The 25,101-nt window shown below is 52.0% G+C and overlaps 3 protein-coding genes across 8 annotated transcripts in view; 2 read left to right on the top strand and 1 right to left on the bottom strand.

The window, feature by feature from the left end:
- Positions 1 to 3,483, bottom strand: part of ZNF689 (zinc finger protein 689) — a 55,010-nt gene extending 51,527 nt beyond the window's left edge. The window contains exons 1-2 of the transcript XR_006354247.1: positions 3,346 to 3,483; positions 2,637 to 2,894 (exon numbers count right to left, since the gene is read on the bottom strand). The gene's annotated coding sequence lies outside the window, so the exon portion shown is untranslated. The remainder of the gene's footprint in view (positions 1 to 2,636; positions 2,895 to 3,345) is intronic.
- Positions 3,484 to 3,824: 341 nt separating this feature from the next.
- PRR14 (proline rich 14) lies at positions 3,825 to 10,901 on the top strand. Of its 6 annotated transcripts, none has more exons than XM_043979886.1 (12): positions 3,825 to 4,283; positions 5,332 to 5,415; positions 5,678 to 5,870; positions 6,515 to 6,636; positions 6,738 to 6,951; positions 7,495 to 7,538; positions 8,041 to 8,147; positions 8,435 to 9,035; positions 9,211 to 9,280; positions 9,369 to 9,460; positions 9,951 to 10,022; positions 10,509 to 10,901. In XM_043979886.1, the coding sequence occupies exons 1-12, from the start codon at positions 4,102 to 4,104 to the stop codon at positions 10,756 to 10,758; spliced, it is 2,031 nt and encodes a 676-aa protein (XP_043835821.1). In that variant the 5' UTR covers positions 3,825 to 4,101; the 3' UTR covers positions 10,759 to 10,901. The 6 variants fall into 6 exon arrangements, with proteins under 6 accessions (XP_043835821.1, XP_043835822.1, XP_043835823.1 ...); XM_043979887.1 differs by lacking the exon at positions 5,332 to 5,415 and adding an exon at positions 4,850 to 4,906; XM_043979890.1 differs by having other exon boundaries at positions 4,169 to 4,283; positions 4,671 to 5,415.
- A 2,292-nt stretch (positions 10,902 to 13,193) lies between these two features.
- Positions 13,194 to 23,994, top strand: FBRS (fibrosin). Its single transcript, XM_043998190.1, has 18 exons — positions 13,194 to 13,691; positions 14,463 to 14,642; positions 15,634 to 15,669; positions 15,784 to 15,813; positions 15,957 to 16,005; positions 16,142 to 16,442; positions 17,229 to 17,524; positions 17,897 to 18,102; positions 18,347 to 18,391; positions 18,656 to 18,751; positions 18,924 to 18,992; positions 19,569 to 19,598; positions 19,742 to 19,813; positions 20,355 to 20,481; positions 20,723 to 20,803; positions 21,299 to 21,382; positions 21,576 to 21,783; positions 22,022 to 23,994. The coding sequence occupies exons 1-18, from the start codon at positions 13,194 to 13,196 to the stop codon at positions 22,536 to 22,538; spliced, it is 2,925 nt and encodes a 974-aa protein (XP_043854125.1). The 3' UTR covers positions 22,539 to 23,994.
- Positions 23,995 to 25,101: the final 1,107 nt, after the last annotated feature.

Genomic DNA, 25,101 nt, shown 5'->3' with positions numbered 1-25,101 from the left:
CTCAATGCTAGTGGACTAATCACCCTCTTCCCACACCCATAAATAATCCTTAGAAGCCTGCTCTCCCTTCACAAATACCCACAAGATTCTTTCTTTCTACATACTCCCTTCCCCAAAGATCCTGAGTTTAAAGAAGAGGCCTTTTCCATCACCCCCCTCCCCTTTCCAGGGCAATGAGGTGACTAACTGGGGCAGGGGCTTGCCCAAGGTCAAACAGCTAGTAAGTGTCAAGTGTCTGAGGCCGGATTTGAACTCAGGTCCTTCTGAATCCAGGGCCGGTGCTTTATCCATTGCGTCACCTAGCTGTCCCCAGATCCTGAGTTTGGAAAAGGAAATGAGTGCACACAGCCATTAAGTAGCATACCCAGGGGGCCACAGGTTGCCCCCAGTACATCCTCAGAGAGGGTCCTCTTACCAGGTACAGTCACCTTGCTTCCTCTGTTTGGGCATGAAGATGGGGAGGCACTCTGGTGTTAGCTTAGTGAGAAGGGCTTGCTAAAGCCTTTTGTCACAGACAGAGCAGTGGAATGGCTTCTCCCCAGTTTGGGTTCGGTTATGCTCTGCCAGTAGGGAACACTGGGAACATCACTTTCACATAGAGCACAGCCATGGGACTTAGGAGCTTGTAGGGACTCTGGGCAGCCAGGGGCCTGTGTGTTGTGATTGGGTGAATGGTTAAGTTTCTGGCTAAAAGAAGGTTGAGAGCCCAAGGCTGAAACTTTAGAAGTTCCTTTTTTTTTTTTTTTAGTGAGGTAATTGGGGTTAAGTGACTTGCCCAGGGTCACACAGCTAGTAAGTGTTAAGTGTCTGAAGCCAGATTTGAACTCAGGTCCTCCTGACTCCAGGGCTGGTGCTTTATCCACTGTGCCATCTAGCTGCCCCCTACCCCTGTATTTTTGGTGGTGCTTAGCTAGGACTGAAGGCTTAGGCAGATGTGCCACAATCAGGGCAGATGGCAGGACCAAGCCTTAGTGAGAAAGGCCAGATGAAATGTTATAATTTTAGAGCCCTGGCAGGATACATGTTCCTCAAAGGTTATCTCCTTAGGATCCTTGGGAATAGCAAATTTTAGCCCCTGCTGGTCAGTTCTTTGAAATGGCCTGTTCTTCTTCTAGCAAAGGAATTGCCTACCCTTGAAGGCAATGGGAATGGCCTCTGGAAACTCAGCCCCTTGGGAGGGGAACTAAGTAAGTGTTCCCTTATCTACACTATAATGATTAAAAGTGATGCTTAAGGCAGCTAGGTGGCACAGTGGTTAAAGCACCAGCTCTGGATTCAGAAGGACCTGAGTTCAAATCTAGCCTCAGACACTTGACACTTACTAGCTGTGTGACCATGGGCAAGTCACTTAACCCTCATTGCCCTGCAAAAAAAAAAAAGTGATGCTTAAGCCTCCTCCCTCCCCTTTCCCCTACCCCTTGCTGGAATGGGGTTCTATTTCCAGGGAATCCAAAGAATGTGATTATTTACTGTATAGTTCTGTGCTCACCCCAAAGAAAGGTTGTATATGTGTGTGGGGGAAGGGGTTCTTCTTATAAGAATGGGGAAAGTACTTTCCTCCTCACTGACACAGGGGTCTTCAAATGATAGAATGTCATTCAGAGTCTTGTTGAGAGGGAATAGGAGGTCTAGTGACTAAGGATAAAGTGCCAGATAATCTTATTTTAAAGCCTTTAACCCACAAGATCTCTGTGTAGGAAGATTTTGAGGCCTTATAATATGCATCTGACTGCTGCTTCTTCGCACAAAGACAATTCAACTTTTTGAACCCAGGCTCCTGGTAAATTGAGCTTTATGCTAGGCCAGTTACCTAAAATTCTAAAGGAAACAGTTTAACACATGGAGTGAAAATTGCTCAGGTTCTTTTAGTATCTTTCCCTATTCTAGATGAAGGGAATCTGAAGATTTGAAAGTAATTTTGTGGAAACTGATATCTAGAAATAGTAACAAGTTAATCTAGCTAAAAGAGTCAGGCACAGTATGAGGAACAACTCAAAGAATAGCAACACACGAAGGAACAAGAGGAACAAATTTACTGAAACATGGCCCCAAAGACCTGAAAATTCTTCAGAGTGAGTCTTCTGGTAATGTGTATTGACATAGTTCCCTAGGGACAGTTATGGCATAGGAGAGAGCTGGCCATAGAGTTAGGCATCATGAGCACAAATGTGGCATGTTACTAGTTATGTGACCTTGGGCATGGAGTTTCACCTAAGTTTAAAGTTCCTCATTTGTAAAGTGGATACATTTGTGCTACAACCTTAGAAGTTTGTTCTAAGAATCAAAAGATGCTATCTATATACATGTGCTTGGAAAACACTAGGGCAATAGAAATGAGAAGAAATGTCAGTTATGATCATAACAGAATCTGTACAAAATTGGTATTCTACTTCTTTATGATAAGGTACATTTGAATTATATTGGTACTTTTAGAAAAGTCACCAAAATCCAGGTTAGAGCATTCAACAGGAACATTTTGAGGAGATGTATGACTATAAAGTTGAATCCTTCTAGGGGATGCTAGCAGGTATAAGCTCAGCTCAAATGGTACCTAGGCTTGTACCCTGGAAACCAGTAACAATCTGGGCTATAGTCAGTCATTTAATAAGCCTGAAGTCTGGGGGAGAGAAACTTACTAGCAGAGAAGTTGCAGTGTGAATCTCAAAAGATACAACCATGATGGAGGAAACTGAAGGAAAAGGGCTGGCAAGGGATCTCCAAGATAGGTCAGATCCAGGGAGCAGGTCTTCGTGGATAGCCTGGGGACCTGTACCATTCTTTCATACTTCACCTCTCCAGGTTATTCTTGCATGTCTTGCTCTAGAAGATCTGGATCCCAGCCCTCCCACTGTGGTTCCAACCAGGAGGTGAGAACTGATTTAAAGACTGGAAACCTTGGGGAGACAAGAAAGTACCACCTCCAGTTAATAGTTTTAGCCTCCAAGTCCTAAGGTTGAAAGGTTCTCATATAGTGAACTACAGGCTGGTATACTCTTCCATTCCCAAGGTCTTGACCAAGAAGAGACCAATCATCCTTCTATCTCTTTGATCACAGGGTCTTAACCTGGGGTTCGTAGTTCTAAAAACATTTTTTGACAACTTTTGTTTGATAAATATAATCAGTTTCCTTTATAATTCTTTGCTTTCAATAATGCATTTAAAAACACTCTTTTGAGAAGGAATCCACAAAAAAGGATGAACCCAAGCTCTAAACTAACGAATCCTGGCTCCCCACCCCCACCCCCAATTCATCGGAGCCTCAGAGCCCAGGTTCTGCCTCTCAGCCTCCTTCTGATCTCTTCCCACCCTCCCACCTCCCAAGCCCCGCGCGGCCGCGCCCCTCACCCAGCGCGCCTAGGTGGCCTTAGGTCTCCCGCATGACGTCCCTGTAGAGGGCCCTCTGCGCGGGGCGCAGCCGTCCCCACTCGTCTGGGGAGAAGTACACGGCCACATCGGCGAAGCTCACGGGGCCCCTCGCCCCCGTTGGACCCCGGCCTCGCTCGCGGACGAACTTGAGACTCTTCAGTCACCGCCGTCCCGCGCTCTCCCGGGCAACACACGATCAGCGCCCACGCCCAGTCACCCCAGCAAGCGCGTGCGCGATCTCTTTCTTGGGACACCTTCCACTCCTGAGCTGAGGCCCCGCCCGTTAGAGAGCCCAGCCCATTCAGAGCCCCGCCCACTTTCAAGAGTTGCGCTCTCTTGAGCTCCGCTCTGCCTTCGGGCACATTCGGGTGTCCCAGACTCAGAAGCCGAGGGTTGGAAGAAGTCCCGCCTCTTCGGCGAGGAGAGAGCAGAAGGGACCGGAAGTAGCTTCTTGTAGGGCTCCTCTAGGACTCAGGGAGTTGAAGCCGCTCAATGATGCTAACTCAATGGCTGTTGGGACGTGGGGGCAACCGAACCGGAAGATTCCCTTAGACTATTTGGCTCTGCCCTAGCCTCGTCACCTTTAACCCCACTCCTGAGGAAGCTTTTTTAACAGCTCCTCTTCATTGCTCTCTTAGAAGATGACGCCACTCCGGCCTCTCTGGCCCTCTTAGCACTTTTCTCTTTGCCCTCAAGCACGATGGCGAAGGTTTTGGCTTCTTGCCCGTAGAGAAGATGGCCGCAGCGGCGGCTTCACGCCCTTTTTTACCACCCCGGAAGACTGTACCCGGCGATTGGGCGGCGCCCGTCGGCCCAGGGAAGAAGGTGTACGGCGGTTGGGCCGGGTCAGGAAGGGCAGGTTTTAAAGGAGCCGGAGGTGGGAATAGTCCGAGAACCGGGATCAGCGGGAGGCGGCGGTGAGCGGCCGGCGGAGGGATGGGCGAAGGGGAGGGAAACGGGGCGGGGAGAGAAAGAGAAAGAGAGCGAGCGAGCGAGCAAGCGAAAGGCGGGGAGGGATGAAGGGAGGGAAGCCGACCCATGCTCTCCCCCGCGGGGAAGAGAGCCCGGTGGGTTATTGATCAGGGGTGGGCGGGACGTTCTCGGGATTTTATGGGTCGGGGATCGATTTGACAGTGGATCCCGAGGGATCTTAGGAAGGAGATCACTGGGGAAACCCGGTAGTAGGGGATTTCTGGCAACATCTGGTGGAAAGAAGATCTCCAAGTTTGGGTGTTAGAGGAGGGCGATTACTCGTCCCGTGGGTTTCTGATTTAGAGATTGAGGCTGAAGGACTGATTCTGCAGGGATCTGGCAAGGCTGAAAGTCCGCTAGTGGGACCTGGTGGGAAGAACTTGACAAACTTGTGAGGGTGAAAGCGCTTGGATCGGTCTGAGGGGAGGAAAATAGTTGCAATTCGCTGGAGAGGAGGAAAGTCACCGAGGGAAGCTATTTCAAAGAATATCCTCCTTCCACCCCCATGAAGGAAGAAGCTTTTGAGGGCTCTTAGGAGAAGGTGCAGGATCAGAGGCACAACTTTATGGTACAAAGACTTGTAAAGGACTTGATGGAGAGGAGGGTTGTTCTAAGAGAGATGGTTGGGCGGGCTCCCCCAAGGACCCGATAGGAGAGAGGAAGAACTATCGGGAGAATCTTTGAGTCTCTAGAAAAAGATACATGTAAGTGTCCAAGAAGTTGTGAAAGAGGAATTTTTCATTGGGCTTGAGGAAACAGGTGAATCTTTTAAAGGTTCCCAAGGGAGGAAAAAATTCTAGGGAATTTCCTGAGGAATTAGATAGTGGGATGTAATTTGTAATGGACTCCTTCAAGGTATTAACAGTATTATGGGAGTGAAGGGATTCTCCAGTAAAGATTAAAGGTATTCTTTTATGCCTAGCAAAGAGGGTGCCATGTTGGGGACAGCCCTGGAAGATGGGCTGACCCTTACTCCCCTCCCCCCTACCCCAGGCTGCAGCCAGGGGTTAAACCTGGGACCCTTCAGGGACTCCCTGAAGCTATCGCTAACCCTATGGACTTGCCCCAAGATTCCAGGTGAGAGCGTGGCCCCTGGCCTCCCTCTAGATCTTCTTCATCCTTCTTCCTCAGGGAAGAGCCTCAGTCCCTCTGTAGGGTAGTGGGAGCCTGGGGGGGGGGTAGTATGGGGGGGGGCATTGTGGGATTTATTTCCTTCCTGACCTATCATCACTCTTAACAGGCAAAGGGTGTATGAATGGAGCTAATCAAACACCCCCCTGGGGAGTCATATATACACACACACCTTCCTTTTTTCTCCCCCCGCCCTCCTCCCCCATAGTCAGCCTTCCCTCAACCGGGAACCACTGGTCAGAGCACCATGGGGAACAAGAACTCGGAAGCGGCCAAGGCTGCAGCAGCAGCTTGGAGAACCCAGGTTGAGCCAGAGGGTGGCAGGGACTGCATCACCCCTGGAGAAGGCTTCTCAGAGAGTCCTTACTGTGGTGCTGGAGGATGTCATTGCCACCAGAATGGTGAGTTTCCTAACAGGGAAGGGACTAGGTCCTGCCCCACCCCCACCATGGGTTTCAATACTTAACATGGTTAGGACCAGCTAGGTGGCTCAGTGGATAGAACACCTGTCCTAGAGTCAGGAGGACCTGAGTTCAAATCTAGCCTTAGACACTTACTAGCTGTGTGACCCTGGACAAGTCACTTAACCCCATTGCCTAAAATACTTAGCATGTTTTCTTGGTACATAGTATTTCTAGAGATATCTTATTTGCAGAAACTATATAGTAATGCCAGAGATGTGTCCAGGGGTGCTGCTGGGTATAATTTAGGGTTTTTACTCTGTACTGGAAGTTTCTGCAACCTATGCAAGGAGTTAGCTTATCAGGCTACATTCTAAAAATGTGTTTCCCCTTAGTCTGTTTCTTTTTTTTCTTAAATTCTCCTCTTGCTTATCCTTATATTTTTCCTTCCATGCTGGCCTCTCTGAAATTGGTATCATCATTCCTTGTTCACTCATGTCTACAAAATAGTCCCTTTTTGTGTCCACCAAAAGTCAGTCTCCCTTAATGCATCTGGGCAGCTAATTTCCCTCAGTGCACTTGATGTCAACCTGGCTATACTCCATTTTGACACCTTCCTTTTCTTCCCATTAACTTTCTTCTAGTCCCAAGAAATGCTCCCTGAAATGTCCTCCACTACACCACGACGGAGCAGTAGACTAGAATCCAGCCGCTCCCAGCCTTCTATCTCCCCCCTGGGCCAATCTTCCTGGAGCCCTCAGTCAAGGTGAGTGGGGCCATTGAAGGAGGTGGGATATAAGGAGGTTGGGAAAATCAGTTTAGATTTACTTGCCTCTTCTCTCTTCTTTCCCTTCCCTTCCATTCTAGACCTCCTGACTGGCCTACCTTGTGTCGGGAACCACTGACTCGAGCTCCAAAGCGAATTGGAATTCAGAGGAGGCGGCCACTACAATTGGGAACATCCAGGCGGGGGGCTGAGGAGAACCCTTTACACCAAGACAAGCCCTCCCAGCCAGCCCTGCTTGTGATGTTGGAGGACATCAAGAATCCTCAGTCTCCAGTGAAGGTCCAGGAGCGGCTGGTGAGGATCCCAAGAAAGGAATGGAGAGTAGAAGACAGGGACACCAGGCTATTCAATCAAACAAGTCTGTTTTGAGCTCTTTGTGGTCAACCCTGTGACAGGTGTTCTGGGGAATATAGAAGAAACAAAAGAAATGGGCCTTCCAGCTGATTACACTTTAATACTACAAAATAGAACAGCTTAATTGCTAAATTGTGTGTTCCTGCCTATAAATTTAATAGCAGCTCAGAAAAGGGTGAGATCAATGTGAACTAGAGTATTTGGGGTAAGCTTCATGGAGGAGTTGGGGCTTGAGCTTGGCCTTAGAGGATGAATAGATTTAAGTAACTGAATGAACAATGGAGAACTTTCCAGGCAGGAGAAACAACATGAATGAAGAAACAGGAGTCAGTCTTAAGAGGGGAGGTTAGGGAAAAGGGAGAATTGGTGTCAATAACCTTAAGTTCTAGGAAGGTAGCAGGCAATGAGTAAGTGTTAATGGAGGCCAAAGGGGGCTCCCTGTGTGGCTCCCCTCCCTGTGAGTTCTGTTCCGCTTATCCCCAGGGCTTCAACAATGAGACTGAAGACCCAGGGATCTCAGCATGCAGGTGAGGGGCCTGGGTCAGCTGGGACTATCCCAGAAGTCAGCCAGGCATTTTCCTACTGACCTGCACCATTTTCTGGGGAGGCAACCCCAGTGGCAGAATGCCCTGGAAACTTGGCTTTAAGCAGGGGGAATGGTTTGGTTCTAGTGTGACAGGGGGATAGGAATGGCTTACTGTGGCTTTTAGCATTTATCTCCTTTCTAAGTGGGTACAGCCTAAAGTGGGGTTCCCTTCCTGACTTCCCTTTTCCCTTCACACCTCTTATTAATGTCCCCAATTTGGTAGATTGGGGAAGGTAGCATCTGGGATTCTCTTTCTCTTACTTTCATCCCCATCCCCTTTTTAAAGGTGATCCTTTGAAGTCTGTAATTAGGAAGAGTTGGAGTCTCTGGAGAGAGACAGGCTCTGATTGGATGAGTTGGTGGAACTGGGGATTTCATCCAGTATTACTTTATTCCTCCCCCCACCCAAAACCAATACCATCTGCCCCCTCTCTTTCCCCTAGAGTTGATCATATGACAGCTATTCACCAATCAATGCCTTCCTCCATGGACTTGGACTCAGTGTTTCGACAGGCCTCTCCTGTGGACCATTCTGAATGCATTTTGCCAGGTAGGTGGGGCACTGAACTTCTGGCCTGTCCTTCTGGAGGGTTGGTAAGGGTTGAAAGGAGGTAGCATTGGGTTTTATAGGATATACCTCTTGGCTCTTGATGGGGATTAGTATAGTCTCTATAAACACAGAAGAGTATTCAATGAAAACGTCAAGATACGAAGTTAAAGGTACCTTAGAGTTTAGCTTTCTAAGTTGGGACTTCTTTCCTTAATGGGTAGGTCTGTTTGGAGGGATGACTCTTGGTCAGGAACCCATCACCTTCCTTTTCTCTTTCTCCTATACAGGCTCAGAGCCAGAGACCCCATCTCCCCCACCCTCCAGCCTCTTGCGGCCACGCCTGAGCCCTTGGGGCCTGGCACCACTCTTCCGCTCTGTCCGCTCTAAGCTGGAGAGCTTTGCTGACATCTTCCTTACCCCAACCAAAACCCCCCAGGCCCCACCTACAATCCCTACATCCCCAGCCTCACCCATGAAGCTGGAGCTGAAGATTGCCATCTCCGAAGCCCCTGAGTCTGGGAGAGTCCGGGTAGAGGAGGGGGAGGGGCCTGTAAGCCCTCGCCCCCCCATCCGTCAGTGGAGGGCCCAGGACCCTGGCCTCCCTGCTGCCCCTAGGCCTCCTTTGGGTCGAAGCCACTCCTGCCCGGACCTGGGGCCCCCTGGGGAAGGGGGATGTGCATGGTCCATCTTCCCTCCACATCCAAATAGGCCTCGGCCCAGAAGGCACACGGTTGGGGGCGGGGAGCTGGCTCGGGCCCCACCACCTTCCCGTCCTTGCCTTCGAAAAGAGGTTTTTCCCTTGGGAGGGTCAGGTGCTCCCCCAAACATTGTCACCACCTGCTCTCCTGCTTCCACTTCCTCCTCTTTTTCGGACCTGCCAGAATCCAGGTAACCCACCATCTAACTGCTGTATCCTGACTGTTCTCTCTTCTCTAAATTCTTGTTTATTTTCTTCCCCCTTCCTGGGGGCAGGATCAAGGGTAGGGTTTTGGGTTAGATATGGGAAAAGAGATCTAAGAGAAATGATGGGTTCCTGTGCCTGACTGTGCTCTTTTTTTCCTAGGGTTTGCTCCCCACAAGGGGAGGAGCAACAACGGCCAGAGGACATGGTGCTGTCAGACTCTGAGACCAAGGTAGAACCATTTGGGGGGATGGGGGGATCTGAACTAAGGTTCCTGGGCAGACCTCATGACCTATTCCCACCCTTCTTCCTGTTCCCAGGCTGTGGGAAAGGTCTCCTGCTTTCGGATCAGAAGGACACCATCCAGGACTCAGCCCAACCTCACTCCAATGGGGCTGCCTCGGCCAATCAGGTGAGAGGCTCTGTCAACTCCACACCCATTGCCCTTATATAGAAGTACTATATGATTTTACTATCTGCTGAGGGTGTGGCCTGTTCTCACTGAGAAGAACTAATAGTACAATTTTCACTTATCTTCTTGTTAGGACTTCAGGAAAACCCTTTTATACTAGGCCTCTTTTTATTTCTGAGGCCCTGAAGTTATGTTTGGCTCTTCAGTGTACCCTGTCAAAGGGAGTTAGCATTTTTTTAAAAAAGGAACTCCTCATTAACAAAAATAAAAAAATATTTAATGGTGATTTTTAAGACAAGGGAGAGGAAATAATCTATTAATATGACTGTTGACCTTTGTCACTTTAATGGATCCATGACTTAAGAATTCCATCTTTTAAATCATTTGTAAACGTTAATATCTTTCAACTAGCTTAATTGAAGGGATTTAGTCATTCTGTCAGGAGTTAGGTTGAGTGGGTTTTCTGCTTCCTGCCCCTTTTGACCTACAGGTTGAATAAGAAGGAGTTCAGCCTAGAGGAAATTTACACCAACAAGAATTATCGGTCCCCTACAGCCAAAAGGTGAGTGGAGTAGAGGTATTGGTGAAAGGTTGGGGAAAGAGTATAACATTTAAGGCGTAGATGATGGGACTGTAGCAACATGGAGAGGGCATCAGTAGGTATCAAAAAGGCTAGGCAGGAGATAACTAACATTGTGGAAAGTTATGGATTCAAGTCCTACCTCTGCCACTTATTAGCTGGATGGTCTTAGGCAAGTCATTTAGCCTCTCTGGTGCTCCATTTTCTCACCTGCAAAATGAGGTAGTTGGACTAGTTGGTTCTTTTTTTGTTGTTGTTTGCAGGGCAATGGGGTTTAAGTGACTTGCCCAGGGTCACACAGCTAGTAAGTGTCTGAGGCTGGGTTTGAACTCAGGTCCTCCTGAATCCAAGGCTAGTGCCTTATCCATTTCGCCACCTAGCTGCCCCTGACTAGTTGGTTCTTAAAGGCCCCTTCCAGTTCTGATGTTGTGATTCTAGAGCACACTAACTTGCCCCTGGGTGTTCTAGGTCCTTTGAGACTATCTTTGAAGAGCCTCGAGAGCGGAATGGAACCCTGGTCTTTACAAGTTCTCGGAAGCTTCGGAGAGCAGTGGAATTCCGAGACTGCAGTCTCCCTCGGCACCGAAGGCCTTCCAGGGCAGTTCGCCCTGCCCCAGGCCGAGCCCCTACCCCTGACCTGGGACCTTTGCTGCAGCAGAGGCTGGAGGAACTAGATGCCTTGCTGTTGCAAGAGGAAGAGGAGCCAGGCAAGGGTTAGGAGCTTTAGTTTTAACGTCCAGCATCATGTCCGTCCAGCCCTGGAAAGTGGACCTTGCCCTTGGGAGGAGGGGACCTGGAGAGGGGTGTTCAGTCAGAAGACTGTTTTTCTCCCTAATGTTAGTAAAGTTTTTCATATGGTTATTTTGTCCCTTTGTGATTCCCCCACCCCTCAGATCACAGCTTCTTATTTGGAGCTGGTAGGAGTTGAAAGGTTACCTAGTTCAGCCACCAGCCTCACTTTACCGAAGAGGGACTGAGGCCCAGGGATGCTAAGGGACTTAGTAACAGGCACTTTGGTCAAGCCTGGCATTTGAGCTCGGGGGAGGACTTTGTGGTAAAGAGAACCATGTAATGAAAGGTGTGGCGCTGAGAAATCGGGAGAAGCCTGAAGACCCTTTGAATGTCTTGTAGTGGCCCGAGTCTCACAGAAGAGTTGTCCTTCCTTGGAAGTTACCACCTCCTTCTACCAGGAAAGTGGCCCTGGCCCCGGCCCCGGCCCCGGGGGGGGGGGGGGGGAAGGTTTCTGGAGACCGGCGTTAAAGGGCACACTGACGTAGCGTAGATAGAGGTACAAAACGCCCAAGCGGGCCGGGGTGCCGCGGGCTTCCCTCCTGCTAGGGCGTTAGAGCCGGGAGAGTCTCGGCCTAGAGGCAAAGCAAGGTTCCGAGCCCGGCGGAGGGGCCCAGGTGGGCTTTGAGCTCCCGCCCATCCCCCTGCCTACAAAGGAACTCTACGGACACCGGGCCTGGGGAAGTCTACACCAGAAGCGACCAGGCGGCTCCTTTCACCTCTCCCAGCGGCCCGGGCCGGAGCACGAGGCCTAGTTCTAAGACCCCACCCCCGCACCGGATGAAGCTGTGGGCTGCACCTGGGAGCCCCAGTGGTTGGACCAGGCTCGACGGAGGTGGGGCGAAGAAACTGCGCATGTGAGATGCGGGGAAGAAACTACCCCCAGGAGAGGGGAATAGAGGAGGCGGACTTGGTTCGGTCCGCGTCCACGCGCTGAGAATTAGCCAACCGACTCGGGCGGCGTGCGGGCACCGCCTCCCGGCTACGTAAGACCTTCGTCATCCGGACCGTCCAATCAAAGAGCAACAGGAAGGGGCGGGGGAGTCGGGGGACTGGGTCCAGAAATACGTCAGACTAATCAGGATTCGGGAAGAGAAAGGGGGAGGGGTCAGCTTCTCGCACGATCCAATTACTTTTCCTTGGGCCACCGATCCCCACCCAGACTCTCCTATTACGAACACCGTCTTCACCTATCAACGATCGAGTCCTTCGAAGGGGTGGGAAAAGAGGAGGAGAAGGAGAAGGAGACGGAGAGAGAGGAGGGGCGGGGGAGGGGAGGAGAAGAAGAAGAGAGAACCTAAAGACAACGGGAGAGCGCGACCAGCACCCCCGCCCTCTCAACGGCCGCTCCCAGGCCCTTAAAGGGGCAAGTCAGGGAGAGAAGAAGGAAGAGAAGGGAAGAAGGAAGGACTTTTTATGTCGGCGGAAAGCAAAGCCATTCCCCATCACCATTGCCTCACATCCGGGGATTTGGGGGCTGCCCCTTCAGCCCCGCCCCCCCCTCACGCCTTTCATGGCGACCGGAGGAGGAGGCTGGAGAAACTGGGCTCAGAGGAGGCCCCTTTAAATTTTCTTAAAGGGGAGGTTGTTGCACTCGGAGGACACCAACGTTTCTCTTAAAGGGGAAGCTGCCGGACAAGAGCTGCCAAATCACGGACAGGGCCGTCGGAAAGACTAGGGAGAAAGTGGCTTCTCATCTCCACCGTCCTTCCTGAGGCCTTTAAAATTCGGTTCAAAGAGGAAGTTGACGCATGTGAAGGACTGTAAATTAACTAATTCCCTTAAAGGGGGTCGTTCGTGTCACTAGGACCTTAAACTCTCGAAATTAGCCGTCTTCGTTACCTGGAGGGTCCTAAATCCTTTTAAAAGGTGGGGCCTGCGTCTGTCTTAAGAGCTTTGGTGCCGTTTTTAAAGGTTTGAATCTTGATTTTCCTCAGGAGGACTTGAAAACCCACCCTCCCAGGGGGAAGTCCGCTGCTCTCGGAGAAGCACAAGGCTTTCTTAAAGGGGCTTCTGTTGCTGCTGGCAAACTTCAAAGTCTCTTTAAAGGGGTGGTTTCCCCCTTCTCCCTCAGGAGAACATTAACCCCCTTTTAAAGGGGTGACCTACACCGCCCGGAGGACTCTGAGCCCGTTCTTAAAGGGGTGGTGCCGGCTCCCATCTTCCTCAGGACTTTCGGCTCCCTCTTTAAAGGGGCGGCCCCCAGCTTTTCGCCGGGAGGACTGTAAACCCCGCCTTAAAGGGGAGGCTGTGGCCCTCTCTTCCTCCTCCTCCTCCTCCTCCTGCTCCGTCTGTAGCCCCCGGGGTTCCGGGCTTGAGGGGTGGCTCCGGTTGCTCCCGGATGCGGGGCTGAGGGCGGTCACCATGGAGACCGCGGCGGCCCCGGCCCCGGCCCCGGCCCCGGCCCCTGGCCCGCCGGGCTGGGGCGGCGAGGGCGCCTCTCAGCCGCGGCGGCAGCGGCGGTGCTCGCGGCGGGACCGGGAGCGGCGGCGCCGGGGCGGGGGGCGGCGGGCGGCTGCCGGGGACGCGCCGCGGACGCTGCTGGGGGCGGCCTCGGCGTTGCTGCCTTCGTCGTCGTCGTCGTCCTCGCCCCCGCCGCCGCCGCCCCCGCCGCCGCCGCCGCCCCCGGCCCGGCCCTGGTCGTCCGCCTCCTCCGGGGAGCGAGGCAGCCCCCGGGGAAAGAGGCGTCGGCGTCGGCCCCCCCGGCCCCGGGGCAGGAAGCGGCCCCCCGGCTCGGGCAGCCGAGGAGAAGAGGAGGACGACGACGAAGAGGAGGAGGGTGAGGAGGAGGAGGAAGAGGAGGAGGAGGACCTCATCGATGGTTTCGCCATCGCCAGCTTCGCCAGCCTTGAGGCCCTGCAGGTGAGGCCTCGGTGGGCCTGGACCCAGGCCGGGGGTTGTCAGGGCCCGAATTGGAGCCTGGGAGGAAGGGACTGGAGCCCGGGGGCAAAGCGGGGGAGGAGGCTCGGCCGGCAGCGCCCCGGAGTGAGGGGCCGGCCTGGCAGGAGGGGCAGGGGGGATGGCATCCCAAACCAGAGCAACCGGCTCCTCTGGCCAGGCCTCTGCCCTCCCCGGGGGGTGGGAGGGGAGCCGATCCCCAGGGCCACCTGGCTGCGACGGAGCCACCACACCCCAGAGCTGGCTGGCTGCTGTCCGCCCTCCTGGCCGGCCATTCATCAGCAGGCCGTGGGGCTGGCCTTGGAGAAAAGAGAAGCGGCAGCCAGGGTGGGAGGGGGAGGAGGCAACTAGGCCTACCCGGGGAAACAAGCACAGGCTGTCACTAGCAGCAGGGCCTAGGGGCAGAAAACCTGGGCTTTGGATCAGCAGACACCCAGCTTCCAATCCCACCCTTGGTGCTCATTAACTGTGGGACCATGGATAAATCTCTTTACATCTCAGTTACCCTATCTGTAAAGCAGGGGTCATGTCTGTAATATTTTTGTATTTGTACTCCCAGTGTCAAACACAACAACTGGTACATAGCAGGTGCTTGATAAATACTTGTTCTATCCTCATTGTTGCCCTGAGGACCAGATAAGATGGTTGTAGAGAACTGTGCAGGCCTTCAAGTGTTAGGTAAGTGATGGTTGTTATTTAGTATCACTCTCTCACCTATCTACTTTTTGTCCACAGAAGGATGCATCCCTTCAGCCCCCAGAACGACTGGAACATCGGCTAAAACATTCCGGAAAGCGGAAGCGGGGGGGTGTAGGGGGGGGCCGAGGGGAGCCAGGAGACAGCTCAGATCGGGAGACTGGCCGGCCCCCAGGGGACCGTGCCCGAAAAAGGCCCAGCAAGCGAAGGAGGAAAGAGGTGAGATGTGCCACCCACCCCTCCCAGCCTCTTCAATTCTCCTGTTATTCCATAAGTTTCTCATGTACTCTGTACTATGCCACCTCTGCAATTCTCCTTTTGCTCCTTGTGGAACTAACCTGGTCTTTCAGTGCTTTGTGATTAAGTTGGGGTACTACACTTTAGGAAGGGCTTGACCAAACTGGACTGGGCCCAGAGAATAACCCTCCAGAGGGCAGAGCTAGGACCAATGGGCGAAAGTTTACTGGGAAGCTGCTCTTTCAGGAACTTTGTCGAGGGGGGATTCCTCTATTCAGTGGGAAGTTGGACTACGTGATCCTTCAATTTACTTCTAACTCAAGGATTCTTGGAGGAGTGGGTCTGGGAACTTAAGAATAGTCTCAAAGGAAACAGCTCTCCAAGGGCATGATGATCTGGGGTCTCAGAGCATGAATCTTGAAGGAGGCAGGGAGCAGGCCAAGGCTGCAGAGCTTTCATAACTATGAGAATTGACTGATTTGTGGGGTTGAGAGGGTAGGAGGATTACAGCTATCCTTAAACATTCCTTTGAAGGGTTGTAAGATGTCATGCGCCAAGGCCCATGGGGTAGACAGTTCAGGAAGAAGTTCCTAACAGTTAAAATTGCCCGTTAATAGAAGGGTTGTCTTTGGAGGTGTGATCTTCCCATCCGTGGGGGTGTTTAAGCAGCGGCTATTGGTGACCTTACGTCAGAATAAAGTAAAGATTTCTTCAGATTGGAAGGGTGGATTAAGTGACCTAAAAAAATCTCTTAACATTTAATATTCCATGACCCTTTAGGATTGGGACTAATTGGGACTGGATCAAATCTTCTGATAGACGCCAATTTAGGCTCACTGTAGGTCAAACTGGCCCAGCCTTGTGGAATTTGAGCTTGAATTGGACCAAACCACATCAGGGAGTCAAATGCCTGTTTGACTCTGCCTTTGACTTCTTTCCGAGTGTCCCTCACCAGTGTACTCTTCCCTTATAGGCCTCCTCCCGACACTCTCTGGAAGCCGGATACATAGTAAGTGGTCTTTCCCTGCCCAGTTTTTTCCCACTCTCTTTCCAGCAGACACCGCCGTGCCCCCTGCCAACTCTTCTCCCCTCCCCTGACACTTCTGTCTCTCCTTCTCTCCAGTGTGACGCGGAGAGTGACCTGGACGAAAGGGTGAGTTGGAGCCTTTGTTGGGGGGTGGGGGGGGATCTTGCCAAGGATGCCCAGAGGCTATTTGGACTTGGGACAGGGATATCTCTGGATAGAGTCTCTGGTGCCATCAGGAACTGATTGCTTTCTCTGCTCTTCCTTGCCAGGTCTCTGATGATGACCTCGACCCATCGTTTACTGTCTCAACCAGCAAAGGTTTGTGGAGGGGGGTGGGGGCAGGGCTAGGGTTGAGGCTGAGCATAGCCTGCAGAGTAGTTGTTCCCAGGAAGGGAGGGGGGACAGCAAAGCACCCATTTTGCCACTGACCTTGTACCTTCCCCATCCCTTCCAGCCTCGGGCCCCCATGGCAACTTAAATGGGAACTGTGAAGCGAAACTCTCTGTGATCCCCAAAGTGTCGGGGCTGGAGCGGAGTCAGGAGCAGCCCCCAGGACCCGACCCGCTGCTAGTGCCTTTCCCTGCCAAGGAGCCACTGCCTCCACCGGCCCCCCGACCCCCAACCACCCCCCCAGCCCCAATGCCAGCCCCTGTCAGCCTGCCACCCCCACCCCCACCCCAATTGCAGCTCCGGGTTTCACCCTTTGGCATCCGCTCTTCCACTTATGGCAGCGGCCTGGACCTCAGCACTGGCAGGTGAGTGACCCCAGGAGGCTGATTTGGTTCATCGTATTTTTATATGCATCCTTCTACTTTACTATTCCAGGTACCATGGGGCATTGGTGAAAAAAGGTTGGTGTCCCTGCCATAAAGGACATCATTCTCACTAGGGAGAGAAAAGATTCATGTGAAAAACAAGGAATAATAGATTATTAGGGCTTAGTTCCCTCGTTTTGTAGATAAGGAAATTGAGACCCAGAGAGGGAAATGATTTGTTTAAGACCATGCTGTAAAAGAGCAACAAAGTCAGGACTGATGGCTAGATCTTCTGACCCTTTTCTGTCTGGTATTCTCTAAAAAGGGATCTCTAATGAAAAAGAAAACTTAACCTGGAAAAAGGAAGACTTGAAAATGACATCCTGGGATGCCATCATCCCAGAAGGTGTGGCTTTTGAGTATTGTGGAACAGTGCATTATGGTTAAATGCCACAGCACATATATTCATGGGGGTCAGAGAAGAGAGAGAGAGACAGGCTAGGTTGGATGAAAAAAGATGACAGAGAAGGATTGAGGATAGGAAGCAACAGAAACAAAAGAAACGAAAACCTTCTCTAATTGAGAATGGGTCCTTGGGGTACACTCATATTTCTGTAAGCTTAATTCTTGAGGTTTTTTCTTCTTAAACACCAGAAGATTCATAATGGAGAAAAGCTTTGTAAATGCATTGAATATGAGAAGGGTGCCCATGGCAGGTCTCACCTTCCACCAAATAGATGGGGTTCTTCCAAATTTTTCATATATTTCCCTGCTTCTTTCTCACAGCTCTTCGAGGCCACCCCCGAAGGCTCCTGCCCCTCCAGTGGCCCCACCTCCACCTTCTTCCTCTTCCTCTTCCTCTTCCTCTTCCTCATCTTCTTCAGCTCAACTTTCCCATCGGCCCCCCACACCCTCCCTGCCCTTGCCTCTGGCCAGCCATGGCTTCCCCCCTACGGGGCTACGGGCTCCTCCTCCACCACCCCATCCTGCTCTATTCTCTCCTGGCCCTACTCTTCCCCCACCCCCACCTTTGCTGCAGGTGGCAGGCCACCCTGGGGCTGCAACAGCCAGTGCCCTCTCTGGTGAGTCTAAGAGACTATGTGGCTTTGAAAGGTAGAGAGAGATCCTAGAGAGACAAACACCAAGGCAAACATTCCTCCCTTTGGGTTGGTGAAGATTCTATTTCAAGAGCTAATGGATCCATGAGGAGGGTGTGGGTTGAAGCCTGAAAGGAAGGGATGAAGGAATAAATATTGGGTAATAGAAGTAGAAGAAAAATACTCCAAAGAGGAAAGAGCCCAAGGGAAGGACTGATCCATGCGAGGTTGGAGCAGGAGGAAGCCGAAACAAGGGATCAGAGCCCATGGGGGTGAGGCCTGATAGGCTGGTTGGGTGGCTTGGGGGAGGGGAGCATAAATCCCTCTCTCTCTCCCCGTCCTGGTCACCTCTCACAGAGCAGGAGCTGATGCGGCAGGACCTGAGCACTCGGTTCCTGAGCGCCCAGGGAGGCCCCGAGGTGGGGGGGGCAGGGGGCTCAGCCCGGCCCCTGGCCTTCCAGTTCCACCAGCACAACCACCAGCACCAGCACACCCACCAGCATACCCACCAGCACTTCACCCCCTACCCTCCTGGCTTGCTGCCCCCCCACGGCCCCCACATGGTAAGTTCCCCTCCTGCCCAGAGGGCTGGTTGGGGTGGGAAGAGGCATCTAAAGCCTTTGGAGGGGTGGGGGAAGCTGCCTGATTGTTTGAGGGTGAAGGATGGTGCACTCTGAGATGAACAGTTTGTGATGAGGCTGGGGTGGGAGGGAACCATCTGAACCCACATATGGGAGGCCTGTCCAGAAGGGAAATAGGGAAGCGTCAAGTCCCTGCCTTCTAATTTATCCCCACCTTCTTTCATAGTTCGAGAAGTATCCAGGAAAAATCGAAGGCCTTTTCCGGCATAACGTGAGTGCCCCAAGGGGCCCTGGGTCGAAATAGTCAGGTGTGGGGATACCCTGGCAAGTTTCTCAGTGCTGAATGAGCATTTGCTTGCAATAGAGGATTTAGCAATGTGCTAGGGACGTGGGCAGCCAGCAGCTCTCACCTCTGTCCTAGGAGAAGATGAGATCTCACCAAATTCTTAGTTAGGGAGCAAGGGAACAGTAATAGGTAAGAAAAGAGGCCTTTTTGCTGTTCTCTACCCCCAGTTTGATAATTTTTCCTTCACAGCTCTATGCGGCCTTCCCCCCTGCTGTCCCTGGCCTCCCCCCTGGTCTGCCTCCTGCTGTTTCCTTTGGTTCTCTGCAGGGGGCTTTCCAGCCTAAGGTGAGTGTCCAAAATAAACATTGTATTCTCCTTTTCCACCTATCTCTCTGTAAATCGGGTGCTCCTTGTCCACTTCCAAAGGCCCAGGGAAATTAACTCTTAGGTCCCAGATGTACCTTCAGTCACCAGATCTCCATTCCCATCTCCTCACCCGCTCCCTTCATTTCCCCAGAGCACGAATCCAGAACTGCCACCACGACTGGGGCCGGTCCCCAGTGGGCTGCCCCAGAAGGGGACACAGGTGAGCCATGGGGAGAAAAAAAAAGGCCAGGTTTTAGCCATGAGGGGTAGGAATGGTGGTGAGGATGTGGGAGGATGAAATGCCACCTAGGCAAAGTAGAGAATTTTAATGGGTTCGGTTTTGAGGGATCCCCCCCTAGAAAAAAAGAATAATATTCTCACTGTAGGGATTTCCTAGGGGCTATAGTCTCTGCTTTCCTAGGAATAAGCAGTAGGGGTTTCAGAGAGGGAGAATTTATTAAGGAAAGACCAGGGTAGGAAGAGTGTTCAGAAGAGGAAAGTTCCAGGGCCTCTGAAGTATTGATGGGGCTCATTAGGCAACCGGAACTTCTTGGGACAGGCTTTTAGGCAGAGGTACTAAATAGTCCAGGGAAGGGGCCTTTTAATGGTGCTAGGTTTTTAAAAGGGCTACATGTCATTCTAAGGGGGAGGAGCTCTTGAGGACTGCCATCTCTGGGCTCAGAGGCTAGGATCCCAAGGGCAGAGAGAAGCTGGACTTTTAGAGAGTCCAGGTTTGCCAGAGTGAGTGCTGGCACATGGGACTAAGCTGCCTTCTCCTTTCTGTTCTTGCCTTCAGATTCCTGACCATTTCCGACCCCCACTGAGGGTGAGTAGGATGGGAAAGGGAGTGGGTTCAAAGAGGGCAGGGATGGAGAAGGGCATGGGTTAGGGTCTTAGGGGTGATGAGGAAGGAGCAGCTTTGGGTTGGGGAAGGCTGATGGCATCATTTCTGTTATTTATGCCCCTCAGAAACCAGGAAAGTGGTGTGCCATGCACGTGCGAGTGGCCTACATGATCCTGAGGCATCAGGAGAAGATGAAGGTACCGGGACTGGTAGAGGGCAGGGGGGATGGGGAGCGGGAGGCACCAGAGTCTGAGGGGAGGAAGGACAGGCTCCTGGGAGAACCATGTCACTTACCAACTTAGGGTTCACGGTGAGCAGCCGGAGAAGCCTCTGCCCCCAAATAACTTCCCTGTCGGCCAGGAGGGCTGCCAACTGTGCCATCGAGGCATCATTCCTTTGGGGCTTGAAAAATGTTCAGTTCTCAGGAATTTCCTGTTAAAATGCAGCCCCTCTCTCTACAGACACTGAAGAAGTGCTGCTCCCATAAACTCTTGAGAGGCTCTCGTTCATCCAGCTATTTTCCACCCAGTTGTTTCTCTCTGTGGGAGGGGGCCAGGTTTCAGAGAGGAGGACATTGAGCAAAGTGTCCAATCAAGGGCAATGGACTCTTGAAAGGAAATTGAGGGGGACCCAAGACTAGATTTGCCCATTTCCCCATTCTCTCCAGGGGTGAGCATCCTAAGGAAACCTTGGGGGAGGAGAATACTACAGGCCTTCACCGTAGTTCTTCCTCTCCAGTTAATGCAGGGTGATCCTCACAAGCTGGATTTTCGGAACGACCTTCTGCCCTGCCTCCCTGGGGCCTATGGAGGGCTTCCCCCGGGGCAGGAGCTCTCCCACCCAGCTTCCCTCTTCACCGCGACAGGTGAGTCTGGTGATGAGCACTAGCTTGGAAATCAGTTTTCTTCAATTCTGATGTCATGCCCCTAATTATAGTTGTATGATATCAGGTAAGTCACTCGAGGCTTTGTTCTCGGCCTCCATTTCTTCACTTGTATCTGTAAAATGAGTCTCCTCCCAGCTCTACTATTTGCTGGTTGATCAATCTTAGAATCTTAGTTCTGAATTCCTCTGTGGAAAGCTTTCTCTCTCCATTTTTCCCTCAGGTGCTGTCCATCCTGCTGCCAACCCTTTCACAGCAGCTCCTGGGCCCCCTGCATCCTTTCTGAGCCCTGGTACCCACATTGGTAAGAGCCATTCTTCATAGTTATCCCTAGACTGGCCTGAGGACTAGGCTAAGGAGTCCTCAGTCCTTCCTGACCATCTGTGGCCAGTTTCCTCAGTGTTCTCTGAGTGCACCACACACATTTCTCTGATTATTTGTTTTATGGTGCTCTTCACCTGCCTGATACCCCCTCCTCTTTCCAGCCTACCTATTTAGAGCCTATAAATTTTTCTTCTAAGCCCGACTTAAGTCCATCTCCATTAACTAACAAAGTTTAGTGGAAAGACCCTGGACTTGGAATAAAGTGTCTTTGCTGCTAATGAGAGATCTTAATATTACAAGCCCTTTACATCTCTTTTATTTGACTTTTTATGTATTAGTTTCTCTCCAGGAGGACTTATTAGTTCCTTTGAGGGGGGGACCTTGTCATACTTTCTCATATCCTCAACACAGGGCTAGAGAAAGGCACGTGTTCCATAAGTGCTTTATTGACCAATTTCTCCTGTCTGTCCTTCAGATCCTTTTGGGCGACCTACCAGCTTTGCGTCCTTGGCTGCCCTCTCCAATGGGGCCTTTGGGGGCCTGGGCAGCCCTACGTTCAGTGAGTACGGGGGTGCTGCGGTCAGGGAGATGGGGAAGAGTCAGGGCGGGTAAGAGCGCTTGTTTTCTCTGCATTGGTGTCGGTCCTGTATTGCAGTGGCGAAGCAGCAGGCTAATTGGATCCTGTTACCTCATACTTAGCTTGAAGCTCCTGGGTCTCAGACTTGGCCAACTGGGTTTTTCTCTTGTTCTAGACACTGGTGCTGTCTTTGCCCAGAAAGAAAGCCCAGGGGCCCCTCCTGCCTTCGCCTCTCCTCCTGATCCATGGGCCCGGCTGCACCGCGGCCCCCCTGCCTTTCCTGCTTGGGCCCGACCCCCTGAGGCTGCACGGACGCCTGGCTCGGACAAAGAGCGTCCGGTGGAGAGGCGAGAGTCCTCAGCCCCCAAAGAGGAGAAAGATAGGTATGGCTTTGCCCACACACTGTGACCTTCCACCTCCTTACCTGTACCTCTGACTTCAGCTACCCTTGCCCTTAACCAGATGCCTTCATTTCTCCATCTTCGACTCTCACCCACCAAGAGAGAATCTAGTTTCTACCCTCTCTTCATTTCATTTTTCTTTTGTGATTGTCTCTTTTTTTTTTTCATTTCATTCATGCAACAACCATTTATTAAGCACATCTCTTCTCCCTTCCCTTAGGGATCTCCCATTTTCCCGACCACAGCTTCGAGTTTCCCCAGCCACCCCCAAGTCCCGGGCCGGGGAGGAGGGGGTAAGACCCCCCAAGGAGCCTGTGAGGGTGAAGGAAGAGAGGAAGGAGGAGGTCCCTGGGCCTCCCAGCCTACACCTGCTTTTTGATCGGCCCCGACCACCCCCCTTCCTGGGTCCCAGTCCTTCTGACCGATGTGCCCCCTTCTTGGAGCCCTGGCTGCCAGGCCCTCCACGCCTGGCCCGCCCCCCACGATTCTATGAGGCTGGGGAGGAGCTGGGAGGGGCAGGAGCTGTGGCCACAGCTCGCCTGTATGGTCTGGAGCCTACCCATCCTCTACTCTATGGTCGCTTGGCCCCCCCACCTCCTACCGCAGCCCCCGGGCCCCCTCAGTTGCTTAGCAAGACACCTCCTGGGGCCCTCCTTGGGGCTCCGCCCCCCTTGGTGCCCGCCCCTCGGCCTGGCTCCCCCCCTAGGCCACCAGGACCACCCAGAGCTGACAGGTGAGGGGAGGGGAGGGGCTGGGGGTAGAGCTCCATTTTCCTCCCCCCTTTTTCACTTCCCCACCCAGCCTGAGGGTGGAGGTTGTGACTCTACATGGGAGGGCAAAGGTCATGACCCCATGGCGTCTGTGGAATTGTCTTGGGGTCAGAGTTCACTACCCCAGCCATGGGATCATCCTGAAAATAGAGGTCCCAGACCCACCCACCCCACAAAGGGGTTAAGTGCAAGAGCCACTCTCTAGAGGGATGGGGGTCACCTGGAGGGCAGAGGTTGTGACCACCTGAGAGGCAGTGCTGTTCCTTCTCCTTTTCCCATCCCCTCCCCTTTCCCCTGTTAAGTCTGGGCTCCCTCAGAGGGTCCCTTGGATGCTAAGCCTCCCGACAGCCTTCTGTAGGCTTATCAAGCCTGAGGCCAAAGTCACACACACCCAGGCCTCTTGTTCCCCCTTCCCTCCTGGGGGGAAGCAGGGTGGGGCCGCTGGGACATCAGAAGTCACCAGTGACCCTCCTTCATAGGGTCAGAGAAGATGGGGGGGGGTTAGGGGGGAGGGGGGTTCCCTGTACATATTTATCTCCCCTTCCACACCGGCCCCCCCCCCAGGTGTTTTGTACATTTTTACAGGGGTGCCCCCCTCAGCCCAACCCCTCTTCCCCCCTCCCTTGTTTAATTAAATCCTCAGACTGGTGCTCTGTTCCCAGCCTCTCGCCTCTCTGTCTGGGGGGAGGGGGGAAGGAAGGGGGAAAGCCTGGTGGGAAGTTGGGGTTGGGAACCCAGCAGGAGGTACCAGGGACTTGGCTTTATTTTCCTCAGGAAATTGGTGATTTAGGTGAGGGACAAACATGGGGATGGCCTCCCTGAGTCTGTCAGTTGGACCAGGATAATCTCACCCTGCCCTTCTAGGAGGAATCCTAGAATCCTCTGATTGGCTGGCAAGGCCGCCTCCCTCCAGCCTTAGACCTTGTCATCCCCAGGCTTCCAGTAGCCTGAACTCTTAAGCCTCAGAAATTCTGTCCCTCAACGTGTGTAGGTCCTGGTGCTCTGGACCAGGCATCCCCCAGGAGGCATTTTCCTATTCCCAAGAGTCTTGGGGGCCTCCTGTCCTAAGGCAGAACTTGGTGTCTACCTTTATGCTGCTTCCTCCTCTCAGAGTCCCTGAATTCCCTGGCAGGGAGGCTGAATTCATCATGTCCCACAGACCAAAGAACAGGGGACGGAGCAGAGCAAGGCAGGCAGGTCCTTGGAAGCTACCTGCCTTCCTGAACTCTTCCTAATTATAACCCTAGCCCCAGCCTGGCCTCAGGGAGTTGCAGGTACCCCTGTGTTCTGGGGCCACCTTAGAGACTATTGAGGTGGTGGGTTTGTTTAAAAACAAAGAAATTCAGTTGGCTCCCTCCATGGGGTAAATGGGGGATGTTGGCTCTGTAATATTTGCGGATATTTATATAAAAAAGGAGTGTTACAATGCAGCTTATCTTCCTCATTGACTGTATGCCTGGGACTGGTGGGAGGAGGGAGGAAAAGGGTACCCAGACTGGGTGGTGTGTACCAGGGGACAAACTTTTGAAACCATCATGACCAAGATTGGGGGTAGGAAGTAGACTGGGGACTTTGGGGACTTTTGAGTTTCCTCCATTCTGTTCATCTTATCCTCATGTTAAAATTCATTTCCCTAAATGAAACTAAAGGGATAGGGGCTACACACCTAGTTTTGAAGCATCAGGATCTAATGACAAAAACATCGATCCATTAGGATCCCATATGACAAAACTCTGCATCACTGTCTACTCCATTTGGCTGGCTGTTTGCATTCTATCAAAGTCAGCAAAATTTAGGAGAGGCTCCAAGGCCAAACAACAACCGAGTTTTTCTAAAACTATTTTAATGAGTTATTGGTCTAACCAGGGTTTGTTGTAACCCTGAGCAATCTGCTGCTTATCTAAGCCTTAGCCTTATCTATAATGAAAGCATCACTGCATAATCTCCAAGGTCACTTTCAATTTTTACTTGTACTCTGTACTATGAGTAGGGGTAGAAACAGGTTTTTATTTCACACTTTCAAACCAAAGATTTTTGAGGGGAGGAATACTTCGCCCAGGCTTTCTCGCCTCTGCACTGATAGCTTCCCAAAGAACTCAGTAAAAACAGCTGAGTAAAACCTGGTTTGAGATTGTTTGGCCTTCCGTGCTTACCTAGGTTTTGCTGAATTGAACAGAACACAAAGGCCCAGCTGGATGCAGAGGTAACGGCAGGTGATGACCTTCACCTAGATGAAAGCTTGCAGCAGCCCTGATGACCAAATCAGCGCGCACAGCATCATTCCTTTTTTTTTTTTTTGGCGGGACAATGAGGGTTAAGTGACTTGCCCGAAGTCATATGGCTAGTAAGTGTCAAGTATCTGAGATCACATTTGAACTCGGGTCCTCCCGAATCCAGGGCTAGTGCTTTATCCACTGTGCCACCCAGCTGCCCCCATCATTCCTTTCTTTTTTCTTTTTCTTTTTTTTTTTAGTGAGGCAATTGGGGTTAAGTGACTTGCCCAGGGTCACACAGCTAGTTAAGTATTAAG

The sequence above is a fragment of the Dromiciops gliroides genome, chromosome 1 (genome assembly GCF_019393635.1).
Source record: "Dromiciops gliroides isolate mDroGli1 chromosome 1, mDroGli1.pri, whole genome shotgun sequence".
NCBI lineage: Eukaryota > Metazoa > Chordata > Mammalia > Microbiotheria > Microbiotheriidae > Dromiciops > Dromiciops gliroides.
Note: the sequence above shows the minus strand (reverse complement) of the source record. Positions and strands in the feature narration are given on the sequence as shown.